General features: G+C 59.5%; 3 protein-coding genes across 4 annotated transcripts; 2 read left to right on the top strand and 1 right to left on the bottom strand.

Annotated features, from left to right (window-relative positions):
* Positions 1 to 264: 264 nt before the first annotated feature.
* UBQLN4 (ubiquilin 4) lies at positions 265 to 12,533 on the top strand. 2 transcript variants are annotated; one of them, XM_075445401.1, is made up of 11 exons: positions 265 to 440; positions 2,512 to 2,663; positions 5,113 to 5,318; positions 5,656 to 5,918; positions 7,170 to 7,328; positions 8,033 to 8,258; positions 8,638 to 8,777; positions 9,224 to 9,307; positions 9,934 to 10,049; positions 10,692 to 10,869; positions 11,314 to 12,533. In XM_075445401.1, exons 1-11 carry the CDS (start codon positions 291 to 293, stop codon positions 11,464 to 11,466), a joined length of 1,827 nt encoding a protein of 608 aa, XP_075301516.1. In that variant the 5' UTR covers positions 265 to 290; the 3' UTR covers positions 11,467 to 12,533. The 2 variants fall into 2 exon arrangements, with proteins under 2 accessions (XP_075301516.1, XP_075301517.1); XM_075445402.1 differs by lacking the exon at positions 9,224 to 9,307.
* Positions 12,534 to 17,720: 5,187 nt separating this feature from the next.
* On the top strand, positions 17,721 to 21,593 carry GPATCH4 (G-patch domain containing 4). Its single transcript, XM_075445180.1, has 7 exons — positions 17,721 to 18,572; positions 18,692 to 18,765; positions 18,906 to 18,998; positions 19,821 to 19,928; positions 20,104 to 20,207; positions 20,352 to 20,402; positions 20,531 to 21,593. The coding sequence occupies exons 1-7, from the start codon at positions 18,023 to 18,025 to the stop codon at positions 21,288 to 21,290; spliced, it is 1,740 nt and encodes a 579-aa protein (XP_075301295.1). The 5' UTR covers positions 17,721 to 18,022; the 3' UTR covers positions 21,291 to 21,593.
* NAXE (NAD(P)HX epimerase) lies at positions 21,575 to 24,106 on the bottom strand. The gene is made up of 6 exons (XM_075445181.1): positions 23,789 to 24,106; positions 22,865 to 22,973; positions 22,665 to 22,775; positions 22,430 to 22,543; positions 22,164 to 22,311; positions 21,575 to 22,079 (listed from the first exon to the last, which is right to left on the bottom strand). Exons 1-6 carry the CDS (start codon positions 23,968 to 23,970, stop codon positions 21,877 to 21,879), a joined length of 867 nt encoding a protein of 288 aa, XP_075301296.1. The 5' UTR covers positions 23,971 to 24,106; the 3' UTR covers positions 21,575 to 21,876.
* Between the last annotated feature and the right edge of the window lie 48 nt (positions 24,107 to 24,154).

A 24,154-nucleotide genomic window follows, 5' to 3' on the forward strand; every position in this document is an offset into this window, starting at 1 on the left:
GGGGTGCAGGACGGACCCGGCTGACCCCTGCAAGGCTCCCGGGGGTGCCGGTGAGGCAGGCAGCATTGCAGGCAGCACTGCAGGCAGCTGCCCCCGCTTTGCCGCTCCCCCCTCCCCCCCGTCCCTTTAAACCCCCGGCCCCGCCCGCCCCGGTCCCGCATTTCCCCGCCGGGCCGCCAGGCGGCGGTAGCGGCGGCGCGGGGAGGGCCGGGGCGCCGCTCTCTCTCGCGCGGCGGCGCGCGCCGCCTTTCTCTGGCGACGGCCCGGGCTTGGCGGGGCGGGCGGCGAAGATGGCGGAGCCGAGCGGCGGCGGGCCCGGCCCCGGCGGGGAGGGCGAGGCGGGGCTGGGCGGCCCCGGCGGGGCTCTCATCCGCGTCACGGTGAAGACCCCCAAGGACAAGGAGGAGATCGTCATCGCGGACGGCGCCTCCGTGCGCGAGGTGGGGACGGGGACGGGGGCGGGCCTGGGGGGTGTGGAGGGGCCGGGGGGGCCTGGCTTGGGGCTGAGGGGGCCTGGGGGGATTATGGTGGGGGTTGGCTGGGGGATGAGGGGGCCTGGTTTTTGTGGGGCTGGGGAGCTGCGTGCGGGGGCTTTTTGAGGAGAGACCTGGCTTTGGGGAGGGTTTTCGAGGGGGAGTGAGGGGGCCGGGGACCCTGAGGAGTGGGGGAACGTGGCTGTGGGTTGGAGGTGGGGGCTAGGGGGGCTTGGAGGGCTTTCGGAGACCTGGCTCCGGGTTGAGGGGAGCTGGGGAGGTTTGGGGAGCACCCCCAGGGCCTTTGGGGCCTGGCGGGAGCCAAGCTTTGAGGAAGCTGGGAGACCTGGGTGAGGGCAGTGGCTCGGGGGGGGGAGGGGGCGGGCTTAGAGTGCGGAGGTGACTGCGGGGTTGGGGACAGTCCCGGTGGGGTGGGGGGGAAGGTGGTCCTGGGGGTAGTCCCCGGGGGGGTCCGTGGGGGTGGAAAGCAGGGCGTCGTTGGGGCTGTGGGAGGGAGGTGTGTGAAGGCCTTGGAGAGTGGCTTTGTGGGGAAGGGAGGTCTGGGGTGGGTGGTGGCAGTGGGAGAGGGGTGCAAAGGGTCAGGGTGGGGGTCTCGGGGCTCAGCCTGAGGGCTGCGCTGTGTGGGAGCGGGAGGGAAAGTGTTCCTTGAGGGGTCGCGATGGGGAGAAGCGTCTTGGGGCGCGGAGCTGGATGAGCGCGTCTGGGGCTGCCTGTGGAGAGGCAGCTGGGTGTTGTGGGGTGGGCTGGTACACCGGGAGACAAATCCCTCTTGGGAGAGAAGAGGGGCTGGGTGAGCCTTTGGGGGGATGAAGGTTGGAGGGAGCAGAGAATGGAGAACATCAGCCCATGTGTGGGCTGCAGGCAGTCTGCCCCTGCAAGGGAACTTCACAGGGCATGGGGCAAGAGAGAAGGGGCTGGAAGGTGCAAGGACCGCCTCAAGCGCTGTGGAAGTGGCCGTGCCCACTGGGGCAAGGTGTCGTCGGCACGGCTCTCGGCTTCTTGCCTTGCTGCGAGCTGGGGTGTAGGGCACGAGGTTGCAGTGCGAAGGACCTGGTGGAGATCTCTGGGGAGTGGAGTCGTGGGGCGGGCAGGGGCTGTAGGACGCGTGGCCCTGCTGCTCCTTCCCGGTCGGCTTCGGAGAGCCCGTCACTGGAAGCGGGCGGTTAAACGATGGCTTTGTGCAGAGGAGAGCATGGAGCTTTGTGACAGGGAGGACCTGGGGCTCGGGGCTGCGCTCTCCTGGGCGTTGTTTTTGAGGGCTGTGGTGCGAAGGCTGTGAGCCCTGGGACAGGTGTGTGCTGCTCTTTCCATCCTGGCCTTTCCCCTCTGAATTTCCTGCAGTTTGTGGCTTCCAAATGCAAGGCTTTTTTTCCTTGAAAATCAATCTGGGAATGCCCCAGCTGGGCTCGCAATGACAATCTTATTGGCAGGTGTTAATCCCACCCCATCGTGCAGGAAAGAAGAGGTGTCTGTGTTGCGTGGCGTGCTCACAGGGAATTCAGCTGCAGAAATAGGAATTGGAGAAGACCTAGTTTATTTCCATTGGCTGATAAAGGATTGTTCCCTTTTCCATAGAGCTCTGTCCTGTATTAAATCAGAGTTGGGTTTTCCTTAGGAAAAAAAACTAAAAATCAAATGAGCAGAGACTGAATAAGTTCAGTCATTCAGAGGATAAATGGTGTATTTGGATTAGACCTAAGAGACACACTTGATCTTGCTTTGGAAGCCTTCAGCTCGTCCTGAGGTAACCGCTCTATTCTTTCTGAAATTTACTCTGCATTTTGTAAGTGTAGAGCTTGTCGTTGGTGTTGGTTGGTTGGTTGTTTTTTTTTTAATGCCTCAGACATCCTCAGCAGCTGGTGACTGAATTGGTACCTGCATGGGCTCCTTCTGGGTGAGGTACTGAAGGACCGCCGGTTCCTTACGCTGTTTGCGTGGTGGATACGATACCTGGAGTAGTAGCTTTAAATTTCTGGTCTCGGTCCTTTGCCTGAAAAATGCTTTGTTTGTTTTTCAGTTCAAAGAAGAGATTTCCAGGCGGTTTAAAGCCAAACAGGATCAGCTGGTTCTGATCTTTGCTGGGAAGATCCTGAAGGATGGAGACACGTTGAATCAACACGGGATCAAAGATGGGCTGACTGTACACTTGGTCATTAAGACTCCCCAGAAGTAAGAAACTGTTTTGGGTTGGTGGGCTGAGGGTAAATGGATGATGCGAAGAAACGATGATGGGGCATTTCTGCCCTCCCGGCGACTGCTGTGAGGCCTTGGTGCTGGCTCTGGGGCGCGTACGAGTCTGGCAGCGGTGATCCGGCAGAACTCTCCCTGCCCCAGCTTTGCCACGCAGCGGTGGGGTCTGTCGCTCGGCCTGCCTTTTCCCTAGGTTACACAGCTGTGTAAGGTCGTGGCAAGTACCTGAAGGGGTTCACTCTTTTTTCAACACAACTTGTCTGTGTGGCTTTGCATATTTTGAGCTTTTATAATTTAGTAATGTTGAAAGAACCCGTTGGAACGTGATACTGGTTCTAACAGAGATAAGTTGCTGTTCACAGAAATTACTTTCCCAGTCAGTTGGTGTTGAAGTTGAAACTAATACCCGGCTTTTCTTTCGCTTCCTGCCCTATATTGTGCTCTACGCCTGCGCTCACGCTCTCTCAGGTGCCGCGGGAGGCACGCCGTGCGTGCAGAGCACTCTGCGTACGGCGTTGCTGTGTGGTACCTGTAGGCACGTCTGCGCGGGCAGGTGGGTGCTCCGCCTCGGTGGGGATGGACAGAGGCTCGGGCCGTTTGGCCGCGGGCACGCAGCGGTGTGGTTGTTAGCTCAGCTACTGCAGGAGCACCCCGTGGTAGCTCCTGGTTTGGGCACGGCTCGCTTGCGTCCTGCCCCGTGGAGCTCAGCCTGCAAAAGGGACGCGGGATTGACCGCCAGGTCCTGCAGAGCGAGGCTTTTCCCGGCGAGATCCAGTGGGCGCAGAAGGTTCTTGGGAACAGTTGCTGTACTTCAGGCGCAGCCACGTCTTGTTGAGCTCAAACCCCGCTCCGCAGCCGTTTCTTGGGCTCCCCGCTGCAGTCTGAGCGGGCTCCCGGTGAGCTGACGGGGCTGCATCTCTGCTTCTGTCCCCTGGGAGAGCTGCCTTACTGGCTTAGTCAAGATTAGTGCTTTCCCCCCCCCCCCCCTGTTTTTCCCAAAGACAAGCATTTGTGTTGTCAGCTTCTGCAGAGGCCGCTCTCTGGATTCTGTGTCGCCAGGTAGCCTGGTGGGCTGGTGCTGTTTACCGCTGTCTCCACAGCAAACAGCAGTCCTTGTGAACCGTTCCAAAGGGTAAACGAGAGTGCTGTCCTGGGTTGCTCTTTTTTTTTTTTTTTACCCCACTAATAGTCACAGATAAGTGCTTGTTGAAGACCTTACAGCCTCTTCCTGTGCTGAGAGAAACCAAGTGACCTTTCTCCAGCTTCCTCCTTCCTTTTTTGTTCAGCTTCCTATTTGCTTTGTTTCCTTTCTCTCTGCATTCCTCTCGGTGGCTGCTGGTTTTCAGCAGCAGTCAGGTGAGTCTGACAAGTGAACGAGGACCTTCAGGTTGGATTTTTAAAGCCCTAGAATAAGAGTGAAAAAGGAAAGAGTTGGAGAAAGGAATCATTCTTGGTTGGGGGGAAACCAACCATTGTTCTTATTTACTTGTTGTTGGTGTAATAGCATTATATGGGGTGAGTAAAGTGAATTTTGTGGTTTAAATTTCATGGGAAAGCTCTTCAGCTCTGATCCAGGACTCACTGTCATGACTGCGGATGCTTCAGAGAATCTTTAAATGTTCTCTTTCGAATGCCTATAAAAATCCTGAGGAGGAACTGTGATTACAAAGTACTAGCTTGGGTTGATTTACTCAAAGCTGATGTCCAGCATCTGCTGTGCTGTGGCTTGTGGCACAGTGTTTGCATGTGTGTACTAAAAGAAGCTCTAGTCAACTTGTGTTGGCCAGAGAAGCCTTGCATGCAAGGTACAGCCAGCAGCAGAGACGTAAATTCATAGTCAAGCTGGCCAGAAGCGTTCTGTAGCTTCACGGGACAGATGCTAGCTGCCTTGTGCCTCAGTTTCCCCATCTGTAGAGTAATGCTGATACTTATTTTTGCCACCAGGAGCACCGATAGGAATACTCAGTGCACAGGAGGATTTGCAGAAAAGCAAATTCTTGTTTACCCCTTGCACTAGCCCTGCTGTAACCTCCTGTGGTTTCTGTGGGAGCAGCAGGAGGATTTTCCTGTTTGGAGCAAACTCATTGCTCAAGGATATAGCTGAGGTAAATAGTTCAGCGCGATTCAAGGAAGAGCTAGATACAACTCGGGGTAAGACCAGTCAAGCCACTTCGTGTGGGCCAGGAGAAAATGTCAGGGGCTGTTATGCATCAGGGTGGGAGGCAGATTCCGGCAGATGGAAGGCATCTGGGAGCACAGCTGTGCATCCGTGCAGGCAGGAAAGGAAGCAGCCAGGGCTGGCTGGGGACAACAGGCACGAAGGGAGGCTCGGTCAGCGTGGGGTGCCCCGTCCTGTGTCCCCCACAAAGGGCTGTGCTCACTCTTCCCGAGTCTCAGGAGTTTAATGCCACCTTTTCTTTCTTTGCAGGGTCCAAGATTCAACATCTGCTGCTTCTGCCCCCAATGCTGCTTCTGCCCCCACTGCAACCCCTTCTTCTCCTGCTGCCCCGTCTCAGCCTTCCACATCCAGCAGCACCGTTTCTGACACAGGGAGCGGCAGCAGACGGAGCAGTGGGTCAGGGACCATGGGAGGTCCTGGAGACGGAGGCCCCAACAGTGCTACATCCATCCTGTGTAAGTGATGGCTGTGAGAAGGCGTGCCACAGAAGAAGAATGTCCTAGGATTAGGCCAAGGAGTTGGGTTCTTGACCCCTGCAGTTGTCTCTGCTTGCTGTAGGCTTTGCACGAGTCGCTTCCACCAGCATACCTCGGTTTCCCTGCTCAGGATAGTGCCAAAGCTCTTAGTGAAGCATGTGTAGGGGGTGTCCTCCTGCAGAGCTGGCTGCCATAGGAATATAGGACCCCCCCAGATCAGTGTGGGTGGAGTTCAGCTGATGTGCTTGTCCCCTTTTTGGAGCTGCCGACAGCTACTGGTTCACGCTTCTCTCCCCGTGTGTTGTTCCCTCTCCAGCTGGCTTTGGCGGCATCACTGGGCTGGGCAACCTTGGGATGGGCTCTGCCAACTTCATGGAGCTCCAGCAGCAGATGCAGCGGCAGCTGATGTCCAACCCGGAGATGCTTTCTCAGATCATGGAGAATCCCTTGGTGCAGAACATGATGTCTAACCCCGACCTCATGAGACAGATGATCATGGCCAATCCCCAGATGCAGCAGCTCATGGAGCGAAATCCAGAGATAAGCCACATGCTGAATAACCCGGAGCTCATGAGGCAGGTGAGTCAGCACTCCAGGGCCTGTTTAGAGCATGTTCAGGAGCATCTTTGTGGACCAGCTTCAGCGTCTGCTCTCCAAAGGGAGTGTGTGAATGCCAGATCGGTGATTTTTAGAGATCTCTTCCTTCCTGCTGTAAGCTCCCCACAAACAGATGGTGGTCTTGAGTTATGTGAATACTGATTACTCAACCCACGTACTTGGAACTCTTATCTCCCTTTCAGGGCTATTGAATCCATCATGTGGTGGGCAAAAAAGGATGCTGGGATCATCCTAGCGTGCTGCGTACAAGGCCACTGTGTTCTGGTTTGGGAATGGCAGTAGAAGTAGTCATGGAGAAGTGAAACTACTGCGAAAGCTTTTTGGCTCTCTGTATTTCTGTTGGTGAATGAAGTAGAGACTACAGAGCTGTACAGTCAATGTTTTACTACCTGTATCAGTGGAGAGCATTAGTCATATGCTGGGATCCTAGAGGTCTCAGTTTTCTGTACAGTCCCAGAATAGACAGGACCCATGCCCTGGAGGACTGGCGCTCTGGAAGACCGAAGGTTCAGCGGAAGGGAAGCATAAGGGATGAGTGAGACCCTGAGTGGTAAATAGCCCTTGACAGGACTCTGCTGTTCCCCAGGAGACTAGTCAGGAGGTCTTTCTGGGTTGTTGCTGAATGAGCCTAGTTTCCATCTGCTTCTCGGTTATCTTTTTCAACTGTGTTGGCCATACATGAGATTGCAGAGCTGCAGGACTAAATTGTGAATGATCCGTACTTACGCAGCTCCTCAAATGAGATCTGGATGTTCCTTGTGCAGGGGAGACCCATCAGAAGTCTGGCGAGGGTGAATTTCTTGGTTTCCTTGAAATGGGAAGGATTCAATCTCTTCCACCTTCTCAGTTTTTGAATGTAGTCCATCTACTTTGAGTGGGAACATATGGGTGTTAAATGTTTGGATGTCCTGATACTGCTTAGAAACAAAACAATCTCATCCAGCTGAATCGAGGTTGAGAAGGAAGAGAGCTGAGCAAGGATGGGAGGAGCCAGGATCCCTGGGTCCTCTTTGCTTGGATAAATCTCTCTGCTCTCTGGCTGCGAAACGGGTTTAATTATACTCTTTCTTCTGGGAGCTGAGATTTAACTCTTTCAGTGCATGGCTGGTGGATCAATAGAATACCACTGGGCTGCTAACCGGTCTCCTGATCCACTCCAGTCTTCCACGGTGCAATGGGCCTGAGCTTTCCACGTTTTTCTCCTTCTCCCAGACAATGGAATTGGCTCGTAACCCTGCCATGATGCAGGAGATGATGCGGAACCAGGACCGTGCTTTGAGTAACCTCGAGAGCATTCCAGGAGGATACAACGCCCTGCGCCGGATGTACACGGACATCCAGGAGCCCATGTTTAGTGCAGCCAGGGAGCAGGTATTGGCTGCAGTCCTGTAAGTGGGGTGTAGTGTGCTGAGCGTGGGAAAGGGGTCTTTCCCTGACCCCCGGGCTGACGGGGCAGCCTTCCCGAAGCGTGGCTGTTCATCCCCTCCCGCTCTAGCTGGTGAATGGGGGAGAACGTTGTGCAGTGCCTGTCATCTGCTTTTATCACAAGGTTTGGTGTAGCTGCGACCTGCCCTCGCTCCTTTGGTCTCCAAGCAGGCTGGATGCCAGCCGTCGCCGACGTGAAGGCCCCATAGCTTCGTTAGCAGAGCCCTCTGCTCTCTCTCTCTGCCCGGCTTACTGTATTAGCTCGAGCCCGACGCCTTTGGATTGGGGCTGGCTGGGATCCAGCTGGCTTGAAGCACAGGAGGAGCGAGCGCAGGTCGGTCTGCGAAAGGCTGCACAGACACGTACTCCAGTCTAGCATTACCTACTGGTATGTCCGGGTGCTGATTTGACATGGATGTTTGGGAGCCAAACCTAGGGCTGTGGCCACTTCTCGAGCCTGGTGTTTTTCTGAGCGAGGTGTGTTGTGGATTACCGATTTCTGAGGCGGCAAATTACGGCATGTGTTTAGCGAATTCTAGACCTGGGTGAATATGATCAGCTCTTGCCTAGCTCGTACACTGGTGGGGTTAGTCCGACGTTCTCTGCTGGGGCTAGCTGGTTACGGCTGTTTCTCTTTTCTTTTTCCCTAGTTTGGCAACAATCCTTTCTCTTCTTTGACGGGGAATTCTGATAGCTCAAGCTCTCAGCCTTTGCGGACGGAGAACAGAGAGCCGTTACCAAACCCCTGGAGCCCCACGCCCCCTGCTTCCCAGAGCCAGGCGCCCAGCAGCGAAGGGAGCACTGGCTCGGCAACCACCCAAAGCACACCGACTGTATCCAACCCCTTCGGGCTGAGTGCTGCTAGCATTGGGGCTGGTACGTAAGCGAGAGAGGAACCAGAGGGTGCTGCTGACTGAACAGGTCACCCAGGCTTCCTCGGAGGGCGGTTCCCTCTGGCATCTGAGTGCCTGCTCTCCAGATGAATGATTCTAGGCCAGCTGCAAGCACAAATGGGTTATTTCTGCTGTGCCTGTCAGAGGGTTGCTTGGGCAACTCAGATGTCCCCGTGGCCCTCGAGGGCATGGGAGAGTGGCAAGCAAAGCGCTGCCATGGCTGTCTGCAGCGATGTTCACTGCTGGCCAGGGGACGAAGTGAAGGCATTGCTGTCGTGTGTCGTGTTGTATTTTGACCATTGCAGCAGAGCTCAGGCTTTTAAGGGGTTTTCCTTTGTCTCCTCCTCCCTGTCCCCTTGCAGGCATGTTCAACAGCCCAGAGATGCAAGGACTCCTGCAGCAGATTTCCGAAAACCCTCAGCTGATGCAGAACATGATCTCCGCCCCTTACATGCGGAGCATGATGCAAACTCTTGCCCAGAACCCGGACTTTGCAGCACAGGTAACACAGCGTTGCAGGTGTCTTCTGTTGTCAGACAGGCCGTGGGCACAGTGCTTGTGAGACCAGTCCGCTTCTGTAGCGGCTCGCCTTGCAGAAGCCGGAGAGCTGAGTGAATGTGGACAGTTTTGTTGTATTTCTCGAGAGCCTGAAGGCAGTCACAGGACCAAACCCTGTGTCTTAGCAGAGCCCCTAACGAAAAGGTTGGCTTTCAGAGGGACACAGGAATGGTCCTTCACTTTGCCCATGGCTCAGTGGCCCCAGCTGAACGCTGCTGCCAGGAATTGAGCTGTCCTGTTCCCGTCCCCATTAGCAGGGGAACATGTTGAAAGCCCAGGGAGGGAGTCAGGGGCGTTGACTGACATGTTCTTCGTGGCTTAGTTACATAGGGTTTAACAGCCAGTGGCAGCAACCCTCTGACCCTACCTACGTGTGCTGTCTCTTGCTAGATCATGGTAAATGTCCCCCTCTTTGCTGGGAATCCACAGCTTCAAGAACAGCTCCGCCTTCAGCTCCCTGTCTTCCTGCAGCAGGTAAAGGCCCCTGTCTGGCCCTGTGCTGCCCTCAGCCCCTGGGCTCCAGAGCTTTTCCATCCTCTGTAGGAAAGGGAGTGTCTCGGGCTGCTTAGTCAAGTGGACTAGGAAGCATGTGGGCTTGGGTGGTTTGGGCTGTGAAAGAAAGGGGGTTGCAGAGGGGAAAGAGAAAGGAAAAACTTGTTCAGACAAGGCAAAGTAAGTTATCTAAGCTACCTAAAGGTGGACTTCAGACTAGACTAGTTAAGCTACGTGAAACTCCTATGTGGACAGTCTCTCACTGTAGTGAGTTTACAAAAATTAAAACAGCTAAATGTGGTAGAGCAGCTGGCTTACTCAGGCAAACGGAATAAAATCGCTTTAATTTCAAAGGCATGTGCCCCCGGTTCTGATATGATTTGCCTAGTTCATTCAGGAAATTTGATCCAAACTCTGCAGGTATCTCTGTAGGTGAGCCCTGCAGTCTGGAGTCTTGAAGGAGCAACCAGACTCCCAGCTTCGCTCTGGCTGCAGGGCGAGAGGCTCAGCTCCGTGCTGATTGTTGTTCGGGTTTAAAGCTGGTGGATCTCTGGCTGCTGAAGCTCTCGCTGTTCGGTACCACCGTGTCTTTTTGCCTTTGTTCCCAGATGCAGAACCCAGACTCCCTCTCCATTCTCACCAACCCCCGCGCCATGCAGGCGCTCCTCCAGATCCAACAGGGACTCCAGACGCTGCAAACGGAGGCCCCAGGACTAGTGCCAAGGTAATAAGCGCTTCAGAGTGCGTTTCTGCAGGCAGAGCTGACATGCTTGATACCAGCAGGCAGGCTAGCTGTCGATTCATCGAGGAGATCTGCTTAGGGCACTCTGTCATGGGGGCTTCTCTGTGTCTGTGTGCTGGCAGGCCTCTCTGAGCTCCAGCTAATTAGCAGTTTCTGCTTGTTTGTACTTCACGTGGGAAGTCCTTGACCCTTTCTTTTTGGAGAAAAGGTTTGGAAACCACTTGGTCCCTCCCCCATCTTTTGTTTGCTGTATTCGGTATCGGCTGAGCTCAGGAGCTTTATCTCTGGAGAACAGTACGAGATGCAGAGCCGTGAGGTTGGGTGGGTGTGTTGGGGCAGACTGGTCTGCCAGCAGCCCTCGGGCCTGCTGCTCCCTGGCAGCGTGGCTCACGTTTCGTCTCTGCAGTCCCTTTCAGGCCTGTGTCTGTTAGGATTGCTTACACCCAGCACCGTGTGTGACCAGGGTACAAATGAAGCTGGTTTAATTTACAAAGCTGTCCTGTAGTGTGGGCCTCGGCGAGGGCCAGCCTGGCAGAGCCTGCTGGTCACCGCGCTGCCCAGCTCTCGGGGGGGACACCCAGAAGTGCCAGCTTGCCTCTGAGCATGCCCTGCCTTCCTCTGCAGCCTCGGCTCCTTCGGCATGCCCCGAATGCCCCCGTCCTCCACAGGAGGAAGCACAATCCCGGAGAACCCCGTTCCCTCCGCTTCGACGCCGGCCAGTGCCTCTCCAGCTGGGGGTGGTAACCCCCAACAGCAGCTCATGCAGCAGATGATCCAGCTGCTGGCCGGAGGAAGCTCTCAAGTACGTAATGCCCAGCCGCACGCCGATATGCTTCTGGGGAGGGACATCTCCGGGGTGAGCTAGAGGTTGTCCCCATCCCACCCCGCTCCAGGGATGTGGTCCCCTCAGGTCTCTCTTGGCTGTGGTGCTTTTTGCTAAGTTTGGTGTCTCAGGCTGGCTAGTTTTTTGGGGTGTGGTAACCCCTTTGCACAGGTTTGAAGCGAAAAGTGCCCGGGATCCTCCTCCCAGCGCTGCTGTCGCCGTAGGTACAGAGCGTGGCCTACTGTGGGCAGCGTGGCTGCTGTGCCAGAGCCCCTGGGCAGGTGGGGAACGTCACTAAACGAGCCTGGGGGCATTTCAGTACGCCTAAAGCTGAGCTCAGGGTCCCTGCTTGGCCGTCGCTGCTGGCCCTGCCCGTGTTGGGTGTTGATCTGGCTCTAAGGTCTTTGTCCTTTCCCTCTGCAGGCGCAGAGTCCTGAAGTGCGATTCCAACAGCAGCTGGAGCAGCTGAACGCCATGGGCTTCATTAATCGTGAGGCCAACCTCCAGGCGCTTATTGCCACTGGTGGAGACATCAATGCAGCTATTGAGAGACTGCTGGGCTCCCAGCCTTCCTAAACTCTTGTCATGCTGCCCCACAGACGTCAGCACATGCATCCATACACATGCACAGGGGGATCTTTCAGGAAAGCCCGCCATCATTTTCATATCTGACAGCTGTCCATGTATTTAAAACAAAAAGATACAGCTTAACCCCTGACCTTCCTACTAAGTTAAGATTTCATGTTGAAATGCTCTTTAACTGGCTTGTATGTGGATTCCAGTTCTCATCGTGGCCACAGAGACTTCAGATGTGTATTTTTTCCTAAATATGCCCTCTGTCTCAGACACTCTTCTCTCTCTCTCTAGATGGTAGAGGCGATACTTCTAGTTACTTACCTGAATGATTGTGGTTTGAGTAGCTTGATTTTAACTGTACATGATTCCCTCCCCTAGCCCTCCTTTCAGGCGAATATTTAAAACTTGAGCCAAGTTTGATTTTTGGTTATTTCTCCCAGCATCTTATTGGGAATGGATCAAAAGAAAAATTGAAATGGAAATTTCTGATGTCACTTGTCTCAATGTTCCATTGGATGAACTGAGCCCGCGTCCCTTGCGCGCAGGCGCCTCTGATCCCCTGGCAGAGGGTTAATGTGCATGAAAACTACGCTTGAGGTGTGGCCTCTTTACACTCTTGGGGTGGTGTAGAGGAGCCTGGATGCCTTCAGGGATCAGGCTCGCTGTTCCTGAACTTGAGTGGAAAGTGCCGTGCGGAAGAATGTGTGCGAAAGGTGTGTTTCTGCCCAAGCCGCCTAGTTCTTGCGCAGTGGTGTCGGGGGTTTGTTGACTCTTGTGCTCAGTAGGCTCATTTCTGAAAGTGTAAAAATGAAAAAGTAAATTGAAAAATAAGTTAACGATCTTTTCGCTTCCCTGGAAAATGTTGAAGTTCATGTTCTTCCCAGTTTAGATCCATCCTCCATTCACCCCCACCCCCCCCCCGCCCCATTTCGGTGTGTCTGAATGTTATGACTCTCCGAGAAACTCCCAGAGGACCAGCAGGGTGATATCTTCCCAGGAGCCTCCGTGGCGGTGTAATTTGCATACCATTTTTATCAAAGACAAATAAATGCGCACAACCATCTGTCTCCCTGCGCTCCATGTATCTTCCTTGATTGCCACGTTTAAGCTGATTGAGTTCCCATAGTTACTTGTGATTAATCTGTCTTGTCCCCGGTGCTTACCTCTTGCAGATAGCACGGGGTGTCGTGCAGCCTCCCCACCTGGCCGGGCTTCCTTCCCTCTTGTGACCAGAAACCTTTCTGAGGCTGAAGAAACGCTGCTGAAGGCTTGCCCGAAATCTGGCCCTAAACCTGCCCGTCCGGAAGCTTCCCGTGAGTTAGGGACTCTCGGGTGCGGGTAGGACAAGGTCCCGGGTCCTGCTGTGTTTGCATGACCTGAGCCACAGTGTGTGAGAAGCCAGCGACGACCTCTGCTGACCCCAGCGGCGTTTGCTCGCAGCTGGCCAGTGCCCAGGGGGACCCGGGCAGCTCTGCACACAGTGGACTTTACCCCTGCTTTTCTGTAGCAATCACAGCGCTCGCTGTTAGCTGGGTGTTTGTGTTGGGTTGTTTCGAGTTTCTGGGGGTAGGGGAGGATTGGGTAGTGAGAGGGAATGGGAGGAATCCCGGGCGGCTTGCTTGCGTACCTGTCAGACCTGCTGCAGGCAGCTTGCTTCGGAGGTGGAGATGGGATCTGTCCGTGCTCTGCGGTGTTGGAGGGCGTAGGCGGAGCAGTGGTTGCTTGAGAAAATGGGAGTGCGTGCGGGCTGGGAACGCTCCCGCCTCTGCGTGTGCGCATCACGGCGAGACTGGGGTTTTTCAGACGAGGATTCAGAAAGCCTGGCTTTCCTCTCCTGGAGGCTGTGCACAGACATGGGGCTTTCTTTTTGCAACCTCTCCTCGAATGTAAAAAGAGTTTTCAGAGAGTTGTGTAAGGACGGGGACCAGAGTTCATGACTGCCTGGCTAGGTCAGAGCTCTTTCCTAATGTTGCTCGTTGTCCCCTCCGCTGCTAAACACGGGCTCATAAAAAGCCCTGGATGGTCCTTCGTGGTCTCTAGGATTTGGCGGGTGTCCTTTCCCTGCGCCAAGGTCTGTTTAGTCCCCGCAAAGGCTCCGTCCCCACACAACCCAGCTCTCGCGAAGAACGCGCTCGTGGGAGGCTGGGGTGAGCAGGTGGGTGAGAGGGAGCCGGGGAGGCAGCTCCGAGGAGAGGGAGTGGGGACGTCCCCCCGTCTGCGCAGGAAGGTTGTGCTCTGAACCCCTTCGAATTCACAACGTCCCAAAGCCTGTTGTTTCTGGCGAGCCGGGGTCCTTCCGGCTCGCTCCTCGCTGTTGGCAAGATGTGCTGGTGGGGTGTAAATCACACCAATGCAGGGATCCGCGTGCGCGTGAGGGGAGCTGGCATGCTGCTCGGTGGCAGGACAGAAGCTTCGGACCTGTCCCCCCACATCTGGCGTTAGGAGGGATTTGGAGGGGTGTGGGGGTACGGTGAGACCAAAGCAAAGAGCCGTGCCAGGAGGGAGGGCTCCTGCGAGGCTGTGGTGCCATCGCTGTCTCGGCACGGGCCAGTGAGGTGGAACGGGGTTGGTGATGCTTCAGCGTCGCTGCGATGAGGCTGGCTGGGAATACAGAATCCCAGCATGGGGGGGGTTGGGAGGGCCCTCTGGGGATCCCCCAGCCCAACCCCCTGCCCAAGCAGGGTCACCCACAGCAGGCTGCACAGCACCGCGGCCAGGGGGGGCTGGAATATCTCCAGAGAAGGAGACTCCACAGCCTCCCTGGGCAGCCTGGGCCAGGGCTCCGGCACCCTCCGAGGGAAGAAGTTCTTCCTCGTGCTCAGCTGGAGCTTCCTCTGCTCCAGTTTGTGCCCGTTGCCCCTTGTCCTGTCGCTGGGCACCACTGCAAAGAGCCTGGCCCTGTCCCCCTGACCCCCCCTGCAGATATTGATCGGCATTTCTAAGGTCCCCTCTCAGCCTTCTCTTCTCCAGGCTGAACAAGCCCAGCTCCCTCAGCCTCTCCTCGCAGCAGAGATGCTCCAGTCCCCTCATCATCCTCGTAGTCCTCTGCTGGACTCTCTCTAGTAGCTCCTCATCTTTCTTGATCTGGGGAGCCAGAACTGGACTCTCTCCAGTAGCTCCTCATCTTTCTTGAACTGGGGAGCCCAGCACTGGACCCAGCACTGCAGATGGGGCCTCCCCAGGGCAGAGCAGAGGGGGAGGAGACCCTCCCTCGCCCTGCTGCCCACATGGAAGCATACTGCTGGTAGCGTGGGCAGGCTGCTGCGAGTTGTCGAGGAGAGCTAATGCTCTTCTCGTAGAAGTTCTTGCTAGGATGTTTTTCCTTAAATTGAGGTCCTGCTTTTCCAGAGAGAGCTCTGGACTGTGGCGTGTCCCAGGGTCTCCAGAGCGTCGCGTAGGAGGAGGACGATGATTGTCCTCTGTCTGGGGGAGAAGTGAGGAGGGGGGAACACTGACTTCAGCCATTCAGTCCTCGGCACCTAAGCAGGAAAACATCTCTGTCCCGTCTCTGCAGGTCGCAGCATCCGCTCTTCTGTCAGTGCGAGGTCATTCCTCACCTGCTGCCAGCCCGGGTGCTAAAATAACGATAACGGGGCACTCTGCTACCTCGGCTCGCAGCCCCTGCGTGTGTCTGATGTTCCTCTGCCAGCTCTCCAGCTTCCTCCGGGCCCTTTGGCAAAGCCAGCACCCTCAGCTCTCCTCCTTGCCACTCCGCGGGGGCTTTGCCGTGGTTTGGTGGAGCGGCCGGATGGATCCCCGGCTCTGCCTCGGAGCCGAGGGGAGCAGCCGCTTCCCCCCGTGGGGAGGGGGACGAGCTCAGGGCAACGCTCTGCGCTGCTGCAGCTTTTCCCAACCCCTCGGCCCTGACGGGAGCTGTTTTTCTCCGAGGTTGCGCTGAGCACCGTCTCCTTGGCGGGCGCTGCAGGGTGGGCTCGGAGGAGCCCGGAGCTGCGCTGGCCCTGGGTGGCTGGGGCAGGGGCACTGGGGTCTCGCCTTTGGCCCAGGCCCACGAGGGAAAGGCGGCGTTGGAGGGAGCTTTCCAGTGAAACGTTAATCCCCTCCGGAGAGCTTTCCCTAATCCGCAGTAATGTGCTGTTCCGAAGCCCTCTTGCGAAGGAACGATTGCGCTTTCTCGCTGTTGTATCTCTCCTTCCCCGAGGAATTACCCAGAGGTGTTCCTTGCTGACTGCTTCCTCTCTTCCTTCTCCGATAAACAGAATTAATTCCTTTAAAAGGGAATGGAAGGAGCAATTTCCTCAGCAGGTAGTGGCGAATCTGGCTGATTGATTTGGAGAGACTTCTGCTGTCAAGAGCTTATTTTCACCTTATTCCTTCCCCCTCCTCGGAGCAGAACCGCAGCCTTTCCCCCCAGTAACCGAGTGCAACGCTGTCAACTTTGAAATCAAACCTCTTAAATATGGAGGAGGGAGAGACTGCAGGAAACGACCATCTACATTTCTTTCAAGAAACTGTTTTTTTTTTTTGTTTTTTTTTTTTGTTTTTTTATTACGAGGGTCCCTGGCCACGCCGTGGGCTTTTTCCAGCCACAGCCCGAGTTATGGGGGTGGAAGCTCGGAGTGACCCTGTGAACAGCTCTGAATTCCTTGCTGACCTCCCTCTTGCAGCACAGTCACTCAGGGTGAGGAGGTCACGGAGAGGGGTAGCTTGGGAAAAATGTCTCTTTGTCTGTGTATACAGGTATATTGAGCTGCTGCGGCTTCTTTGCTCAGCCACGGGAGCCCGAAGGAAGGGCTGGAGGTAGAGCAGGCGCAGTGATGCTCCTTGGCCTCTCTGCTCCTTGGCCTCTCTGTTCTCGTGCTCCTCTCTCCTCTTCTGCAGCACTTCAGGGCAGAAAAACGGTGATTTAGGGAGCGGCTGGGCCAGGGCCAGCTCCGCTCGGCTGCGTCCCCGCAGGACGCGACCGCCTCACCTTCAGGTCCGTATTCCCCTTCCTCTGACTGGGTTTATTTTTAATTTCTCCGGCAAGTGGATCCCTTGTTCCCTGCAGCTGCCCGCCAGCTCCTGGCTGCATCTTCCCCGGGGTTTGCAGCGTGGCCGCAGCGTTCCCAGCTTGCCGGGTCGGGAGCCGGCGGTGCCTGCGGGCGTGGAGCCTGCGCCTGGAGCTGGGCCCAGACTGGGATTTGTCGTTTGCTCCCCTTGACGTTGGTAACAACACAATCACGAGGCTTCGAGCCGGGCCCGGGGCCGAGGAGCGAGCGGGCACCCGAGGGGCGAGCGCAGAGCTGCACTGGGGAGCGAGGAGGGCAGAGGGGTGCGCGGGGTGCCAGTGCCTCTGTACGGCCCCGTGTAGGGGGAAGCTGGGGCTGGCTGGTGGGTGCTCGAGGGGCTGTGTCACCCCTGAAACCCCATGGGTCCAGGGTGCTGGGGGGGGCTTTGCAACGGTGCCAGTGGTTATGCCCAGTGTCCCCTCCCCAGTGCCAGCCATGGGGGTGAACTGGGGCTCAGCCCCAAATCTCGTCTTGGGGAGCCCGGGCTGTCAGCAGCCGGCTCCAGCCCCGTCACTGCCAGGGATCCCAGAATCCCAGCATGGGGGGGGTTGGGAGGGCCCTCTGGGGGTCACCCAGCCCAACGCCCTGCCCAAGCAGGGTCACCCAGAGCAGGCTGCACAGCACCGCGGCCAGGGGGGTTGGAATATCTCCAGAGAAGGAGACTCCCCAACCCTCTGGGCAGCCTGGCCCAGGGCTCCGTCACCCTCAGAGGGAAGAAGTTCTTCCTTGGGTTCAGCTGGAGCTTCCTCTGCTTCAGTTTGTGCCCATTGCCCCTTGTCCTGTCGCTGGGCACCAATGGGAAGAGCCTGGCCCTATCCTCCTGACCCCCACCCTGTACACCCTGCAGACCCCCCTGCGCACCCTGTTGTGCACCCCCTCGCACAGCACCCCCCATACACACCCCCCTTACGCCCTCGCACCCCTGCTCGCTGGCGGGCTGGCCCCCCCGTCCTCCCCAGCAGGTGCTGGAGCTGCGCAGGAGTCCGCAGCAGCTCTGGGTGCTCCCGCCCAGCCAAGCCACACGGGGAAACCGAGGCGTTGGCGGGGGGGGGACCCCCCCACCCCCAGACGCTGCCCCCTCCCTGAGCTCTGCCACATGCAACTTTGTGGGAGCCGAGGGAGACCCCCGGGCCATGACATGGCCGTGCGTCTCCATCCCTGCGGCATCACCCGGGCCGCACCCCCGGGACAGTGGGGCAAGGGGTGCCGGAGCGGGGTGACCCCGGCGCTGCAGGCGCACCCCAGCCCAGGGAGCCTTCGAGCGGCGCTGGCCCGGCCATCGCCTGGCCTTGGGGACGGGAGAGACGCGGACGCAGTGGGGCTGGGGGCGTGCAAAGCGGGCGTCGAGTCACCGCGCAGGCGTGCACGCGGTGTGCAGGCAGTGGGTGCGTGCAGCACGTAAAAGGCCGCACGTGTGTGATGTGTGGCTTGCTGTGTGCGCGTGCTCCCGTGGCACACGCAGCCAGTGGGTGTGTGGGGGGGATGTGTGTGCAACGCTCAGCTGGCAGGGGGTGTGCGTATGTGCACACGCATGGGTGTGCACATGCATGTCTGGGGCGTGTGTGGTGTATGTGTGTGTGCAGCTGTGCAGGCATGTGCTGTGCATACGTGTGGGTGCGAGTGTCAGCATGTGTCCACGCCTGTTTCTGTGTGCGTTGGGGTACCGGTGCATGTATACACTTGTGAGCTCCTGTGTCTGCGTGTGTCCATGTGTGTCTATGTGTTTACATGTGTCCATATGTGTCCATGCGTGTAATGTGTCCTTGCATATCTGTGTGTGTCCATGCGTGTCCATGTATGTACCTGTGTACATGTGTGTCCATCTGTGTAATGCGTGTCCATGTGTGTACATAAGTGTCCCCCCGTCCCCACCCCTGCGGGCTCCCCCCCCCCCCCGCCGCGCATGCGCACAGCCCCTCCCCGGCCGCTCCGCCGCCCGAGCGCGCCTGCGCAGATCCCCCCCCCTTCCTGCCCGCCGCGCATGCGCGCTGCGCGCTTCCCGCCGGCCGGCGCTGAGGGGAGCGCGCGTGGACCCCGCCGCCATGAGCGGGATGAGGTTCGCGGAGCGGCAGCTGCGGCGGCACGGCTGGCGGCGAGGTCCTTCTCCCCCCCTCCCTCCTCCTCCTCCTCCGCGCCGTGTTCCTCCCGGAGCACCCCCGGGGACCCCGCTCGTGGCGGCGGGGCAGCGGCGGGTGACGGGCGGGTCTTGTCCGCAGGGCAGGGCCTGGGGAAGCGGGAGGACGGCATCGCCGAGGCCATCCGGGTGAAGGTCAAGTGCGACGCGGCGGGGGTGAGTGCGCGTCCCCCTCTCCGGGCCGGCGGGGCTGAGTGCAGCCCCCCCCCCCCCACTCCCTCCCCCCAGCCGGGGATTCGGCCTCTGCGGTCTCCTCCCGGCCGCAGCCACGGCCGCGACGGCTCTGCACCCCGCAGGTGGGCCACGACCCGGCGGAACCCTTCTCCTTCCACTGGTGGGACCACGTCTTCAACGAGGCGGCTGCCAACATCGCCGTGGAGGCCAGGCAGGTGGGAGTGCCGGGGGAGACAAGCTGAGCATGAGCCAGCAGCGTGCCCTGGGTGCCCAGAAGGCCAATGGGATCCTGGGGTGCATCAAGAGGAGCGTGGGCAGCAGGGCGAGGGAGGTTCTCCTCCCCCTCTGCTCTGCCCCAGTGAGGCCCCATCTGCAGTGCTGTGTCCAGTGCTGGGCTCCCCAGGTCAAGAAAGATGAGGAGCTACTGGAGGGAGCCCAGCGCAGGGCTGCGAGGATGAGGAGGGGACTGGAGCATCTCTGCTACGAGGAGAGGCTGAGGGAGCTGGGCTTGTTCAGCCTGGAGAAGAGAAGGCTGCGAGGGGACCTTAGAAATGCCTCTAAATATCTGCAGGGGGGGGTGTGTGTGTCAGGAGGACGGAGCCAGACTCTTTCCAGTGGTGCCCAGCGACAGGACAAGGGGCAACGGGCACAAACTGGAGCAGAGGAAGCTCCAGCTGAAGCTGAGGAAGAACTTCTTCCCTCTGAGGGTGACGGAGCCCTGGCCCAGGCTGCCCAGGGAGGCTGTGGAGTCTCCTTCTCTGGAGATATTCCAGCCCCCCTGGCCGCGGTGCTGTGCAGCCTGCTCTGGGTGACCCTGCTTGGACAGGGAGTTGGGCTGGGTGACCCCAGAGGGCCCTTCCAGCCCCTGACATTCTGTGATTGGTGTCACCTTTGGTGGCCTTTGCGCTGCTGTTGTCTGTCCCCGCAGCACCTGGCCTGGGGACTGTGGTGGCTGTGATGTACCGCCAGAAGGGGCGAAGCCCCACAGACAGTAAAAAGCTCCCAAGAGCCTTTGCATCTCTCTCTCTTCCCCCCAGGATGGCATCTCCGTGAAGACTCTTTCCGAGCAAGGAGTCAGGATCAGCAATAAGAAGCCCCGCAAGGCCGCCGGCGCTGGCAGCATGCTGTACGGCCGCTTCGTGAAGGTAACCGGCCCTGGGGACGTGGCTTGGGGAGCTGCTGACGTCTCTGCGAAGGCTGCTGGGAACTCTGTACCCCTCCTTGCAGTGTGGCCTCCCCACCCCCTCGCTGCTGTTGCCCCCAGGGCCCCTCTTTTCCTCGTCCCCCTTTCTCACGGTCCCTCGCCTCTCCTCACTGCAGTCAGCCACGCTCACAGCGTGTGGGGAGGAGTCCACGAAGCTGCCCGCCGGCTCCGAGAGCAGTGAGGAGGAAGAGGAGAAGCTGGACCTCTCTTCGGCCAGGAGGCGAGGCTGGGGCAGCGGTGCATTCCCCATCCCCATGATGCGGCAGCGGGGAGGGACGAGGGCTGCGAGGGAGAGCCCCACTCCGGACCCGCGCTCCCCCCCGTGCCGATTCTGGGGGTGACATGTCCCATCTGTGTCCCGCAGGCTGACGGATGAGGAGCTGATGCGAGTGTGCGGAGGCCGCACAGCACACAAGTAAGTGGTCGGTGGGGGCTGCAGAGTTGGGTCCCCCCTCCTGGCAGGGGCTTTTGAGCCGGCTGGGCTGGGGGGGCACGTTCCCTGCCAGGGCAGTGCTGGACCCCGGCTGCCCACGATCGTTGTAGGGGTGCCCGGCATGGCCTGACCATGAGCGCCAAGCTGGCGCGCTTGGAGGAGCAGGAGCGAGCCTTCCTGGCCACGTACCGACCCAAGGAGCCGCAGCACGAGCCCCCAGCGAGCAGCCCCCCAGCAGGGAAGCGGGAGAAAAGGAAGAAAAGGAAACAGTCCAGGGACGGAGCCGCCCCCAAGGTGCTGCAGGGCCAGGAGCCAAGCGGAGAAGAGGAGGTGGCGGGAGAGGAAGGGAAGGTCGTGAAAAGGAAGAAGAAGCAGGAGCCAAGTGGAGAAGAAGAGGGGCAGGTCACGAAGAGGAAGAATAATAAGAACCAGGAGCCAAGTGAAGAAGAGGTGGCAGGAGAGGAAGGGAAGATCACAAAGAGGAAGAAGAAGAAGAAGCGGGAGCCAAGCGGAGAAGAGGAGGGGCAGGTCGTGAAGAGGAAGAATAATAAGAACCACGAGCCAAGTGAAGAAGAGGTGGCAGGGGAGGCAGGGAAGGCTACAAAGAGGAAGAAGAAGCAGCAGCAGGAGGAGGAAGAGGACAGAGAAGAGCCAGTTGAGATGAAGAAGGAGAAGAAGAAGAAGAAGAAGGATGAGGACAAAGAAGGGCCAGTTGAGACGAAGAAGGAGAAGAAGAAGAAGAAGAAGAAGGATGAGGACAAAGAAGAGCCGGCTGAGACAGAGGTACCTCTAGAAGACGCAGATGGGCCAGAGCGGGCTGGGCACAGCCCCAGGAAGAAGAGGAAGAGGAGGAGGAAGGAGCCAGAGTGAGCAAGGACTGAGGCAGCCACGCCGTGCAGCTGCCGGTATCATCTGGCTGTGAGTGGGTGCCCGACGGGTGCCTGCGCCTTCGCTGCCTGCGGACACCGGGCTGGGACTGGTCAGTCTGGAGCTGGATCCAGCCTTGCTCCAGTCCCCGACCCTTCCTTCCGTCAGGGGTGACCCCAGTTCCCCCTAGGCCTGGGGGCAGGCACCCGCTTACCGTGTGTCTGTGGCAGAGGGACACAAGGGGACAGACCCCCTCTCCCACCCCAGCCCCCGAAGCATTGAAATACTTTTTTTTCAAGGGCACAAATAAATTTTTATTGCAGAGAAATTATCCCGAAGTGCAAGATCTGGGGCAGATCCTGGATCGCGTCAGATTAGGTGTCAACCCCCAAACGCAGCCGCCCCGTCGGTCCCAAGCTCCTGGAGCTTCCACCTGCCGCCAGCTTCGATCCCACCGGCAGAGCCGGAGCAGACTGGAGCCCAGCGAGGCGCCCGGCGTCCTCCTAGCAGGGAGCTGCGGCTTTGGCAGAATTTAGGCCCTGATCTGCTGCGCCCAAGCCTCGCCCGGCACCCCGAGCCCCGCTGAGCCCTAGGTCAGCTGCAGGACGCAGTCTGTCTCGGGGTACGGCGGCAGGTTTAAAGCGTATTTCTTCTGGAGCACGGCGGGGACAAACCTGCCTCCGAGGAAGTGGTAGCGGCCGGCAAAATGCGTCGCCGCCTTCTTGGGCGCCGTGAGCGAGATGAGCATGTCGGGCCGGAGACCGTCTGCCTTCCCCTTCTCCACGTCCCAGCCTGCAACGAGCCCCGAGGCCAGGCTGGAGCCGGAGGACCCCGGCCGGGCGCCTTTCTCCGGCGGGGTGCGGGGTTTGAACTCACCCGAGGGGATGTCGATGCTGGCAATGGGCACCGTGACGCGCTCGAGGGTGTCGAGGATGCTGCCGAAAGGCTCCCGCACCGCTCCCGCGAAGCTGAACCCGAAAATGGCGTCCACCACCAGGCCGTAGAGCTCGTCGATGAGCGCAGCCTGCGGCGGGGAAGGCAGCGGGTGAAAACCAACCGCAGGCCGGGCTCTGAGGGCGGCTGCTCCCTCGCCGCGGCCGCTTCCTCGCCACGGCAGCTCCCTCGCCGCGGCGGCTCCTCACCTCGGCCGGGAACTCGGCGAGGAAGGGGATGTCCATTTTCTGGCACTGGGTGGTCAAACCTTCAAAGAGGGGCTTGTTGGGGCGCTTGGGGTAGTAGACGGTCGGCTCGTAGCCCTGCAAGAAGGGGGGATCTGAGCAGCCCTCAGGCCCCAGGAGCAGCCGGAGGAGGGGGAACCCCAAAACTCGCGGGAATGGGGACGGGGACAGCGTGCCGCTGGCGGCACGAGAGACTCACAAACATTTTGAGGTGCCGGGCGCAGACCAAGCCGTCGCCGCCGTTGTTCCCCGGCCCGCAGACGATGAGCACGGCGGGCTGGCTGGTGGTGAAGGAGCTGGGGGGGTAGGCCTGGTGCGGGGTGGGAGGCACGGTTACGGCGCGCCACGGTGCTGGGACCCCCCCCTCCCGAGACCCCCGCCTGCCGCTCGCCCACCCACCTTGGCGATGGCGGTGGCGCAGCTCAGCCCTGCCAGCTCCATCAGCTGCTCCACGCTGAACTTGTACTCGGTGAAGAGCTCCTGGTCGATGGCCTGGGCCTCCTCCTGCCTGGGGGGGGGGGACAGGGATGGGGGGCACCCCCGGGGGCTCTGACACCCGCCCAGAGCCCGGCTCTGTGCCTCGGGGCCAGCCGGGGGGCAGCTGTGAGCCCCTCGACTTCGCCAAGCTCCGGTGAGGGTGGGGGGACGGGGTCCAGCTCCCCAAGCTGAGACCCCTGGGCACCCCTGCACCCCCCCCACATCCTAACTGACCCCTCTGCCCCCCCATGTCCTGCCCGACCCCCCTGCTCCCCCCCATGTCCTACCCGGCCCCTCTGCACCCCCTCTCACCTCCTGCCCGACCCCTCTGCCCCCCCCAATCCCGCCCGAAGCCTCTGCAACCCCCCCCACGTCCTGCCCGACCCCCCTGCACCCCCCGCACGTCCTGCTCGACCCCCCTGCACCCTCCCGTGTCCTGCCTGACACCCCTGCACCCCCCCCACCTCCTGCCCGACCCCTCTGCCCCCCCAATCCCACCCAACCCCTCTGCCCCCCTCCCATCCCGCCCGACCCCTCTGCACCCACCCCATGTCCTACCTGCCCCCTTGCCCCCCCCCTTGCTCCCCTCCATGTCCTGCCCGACCCCTCTGCCCCCCAAATCCCACCCAACCCCTCTGCCCCCCTCCCGACCCCTCTGCAACCCCCCTCGCCTCCTGCCCGACCCCTCTGCCACCCCCCCTCCTGCCCAAGCCCTCTGCAACCCCCCCACGTCCCGCCCGCCCCGCCCCCCGTGCCCCTCCCCACCCTGTCACCCCCCTCCCCGCAACCTGCGGACCCCAAATATATCAGCCCCCAAGCCCCCCCCCCCCCGCCCCGCAGCCGTACCCGAGGAAGCGGAGCCCCCCGGGGCCTTGCCCCGCGCCGGGCCCCTGCATGGCGCGGTGGGGGAGGCACCGGGCCCGCTCCCAGCCCCGCTCCCAGCCGCAGCCCCGGACCGGGCACCGCCCGCCCGCCCGCGCCGCTGCCACCAGCAGCCCCAGCCCCAGCAGCGCCCGCGGGCCCGGCATGCGGGAGGACCGGCCCGGTTCGGCTCCACTCGGCCCCCCTCGACCCGGTTCGGCCCCGTTCGGCCCCGCTCGGCTCCGTTCGGTTCCACTCGGCTCCGTTCGGCCCCGCTCGGCTCCACTCGGCTCCGTTCGGCTCCACTCGGCTCCGTTCGGCTCCACTCGGCTCCGTTCGGCCCCACTCGGC

Source organism: Opisthocomus hoazin, chromosome 30, assembly GCF_030867145.1.
Source record: "Opisthocomus hoazin isolate bOpiHoa1 chromosome 30, bOpiHoa1.hap1, whole genome shotgun sequence".
NCBI lineage: Eukaryota > Metazoa > Chordata > Aves > Opisthocomiformes > Opisthocomidae > Opisthocomus > Opisthocomus hoazin.

What these genes read in the sequence shown, in the direction of transcription:
- UBQLN4 (XM_075445401.1), top strand. Translation starts at nt 291, where the DNA reads ATGGCGGAGCCGAGCGGCGGCGGGCCCGGCCCCGGCGGGGAGGGCGAG. An exon ending in ACCCGGAGCTCATGAGGCAG is followed by an intron (nt 5,919 to 7,169) that starts GTGAGTCAGCAC and finishes TCCTTCTCCCAG; the next exon opens with ACAATGGAATTGGCTCGTAA. An exon ending in GCCCCAGGACTAGTGCCAAG is followed by an intron (nt 10,050 to 10,691) that starts GTAATAAGCGCT and finishes CTTCCTCTGCAG; the next exon opens with CCTCGGCTCCTTCGGCATGC.
- NAXE (XM_075445181.1), bottom strand. Translation starts at nt 23,970, where the DNA reads ATGCCGGGCCCGCGGGCGCTGCTGGGGCTGGGGCTGCTGGTGGCAGCG. An exon ending in GCGCCACCGCCATCGCCAAG is followed by an intron (nt 22,776 to 22,864) that starts GTGGGTGGGCGA and finishes ACCCCGCACCAG; the next exon opens with GCCTACCCCCCCAGCTCCTT. An exon ending in TCGCCGAGTTCCCGGCCGAG is followed by an intron (nt 22,312 to 22,429) that starts GTGAGGAGCCGC and finishes TCCCCGCCGCAG; the next exon opens with GCTGCGCTCATCGACGAGCT.
- GPATCH4 (XM_075445180.1), top strand. Translation starts at nt 18,023, where the DNA reads ATGTCTGGGGCGTGTGTGGTGTATGTGTGTGTGCAGCTGTGCAGGCAT. An exon ending in TCGCCGTGGAGGCCAGGCAG is followed by an intron (nt 18,999 to 19,820) that starts GTGGGAGTGCCG and finishes TCTTCCCCCCAG; the next exon opens with GATGGCATCTCCGTGAAGAC. An exon ending in TGTACGGCCGCTTCGTGAAG is followed by an intron (nt 19,929 to 20,103) that starts GTAACCGGCCCT and finishes TCCTCACTGCAG; the next exon opens with TCAGCCACGCTCACAGCGTG.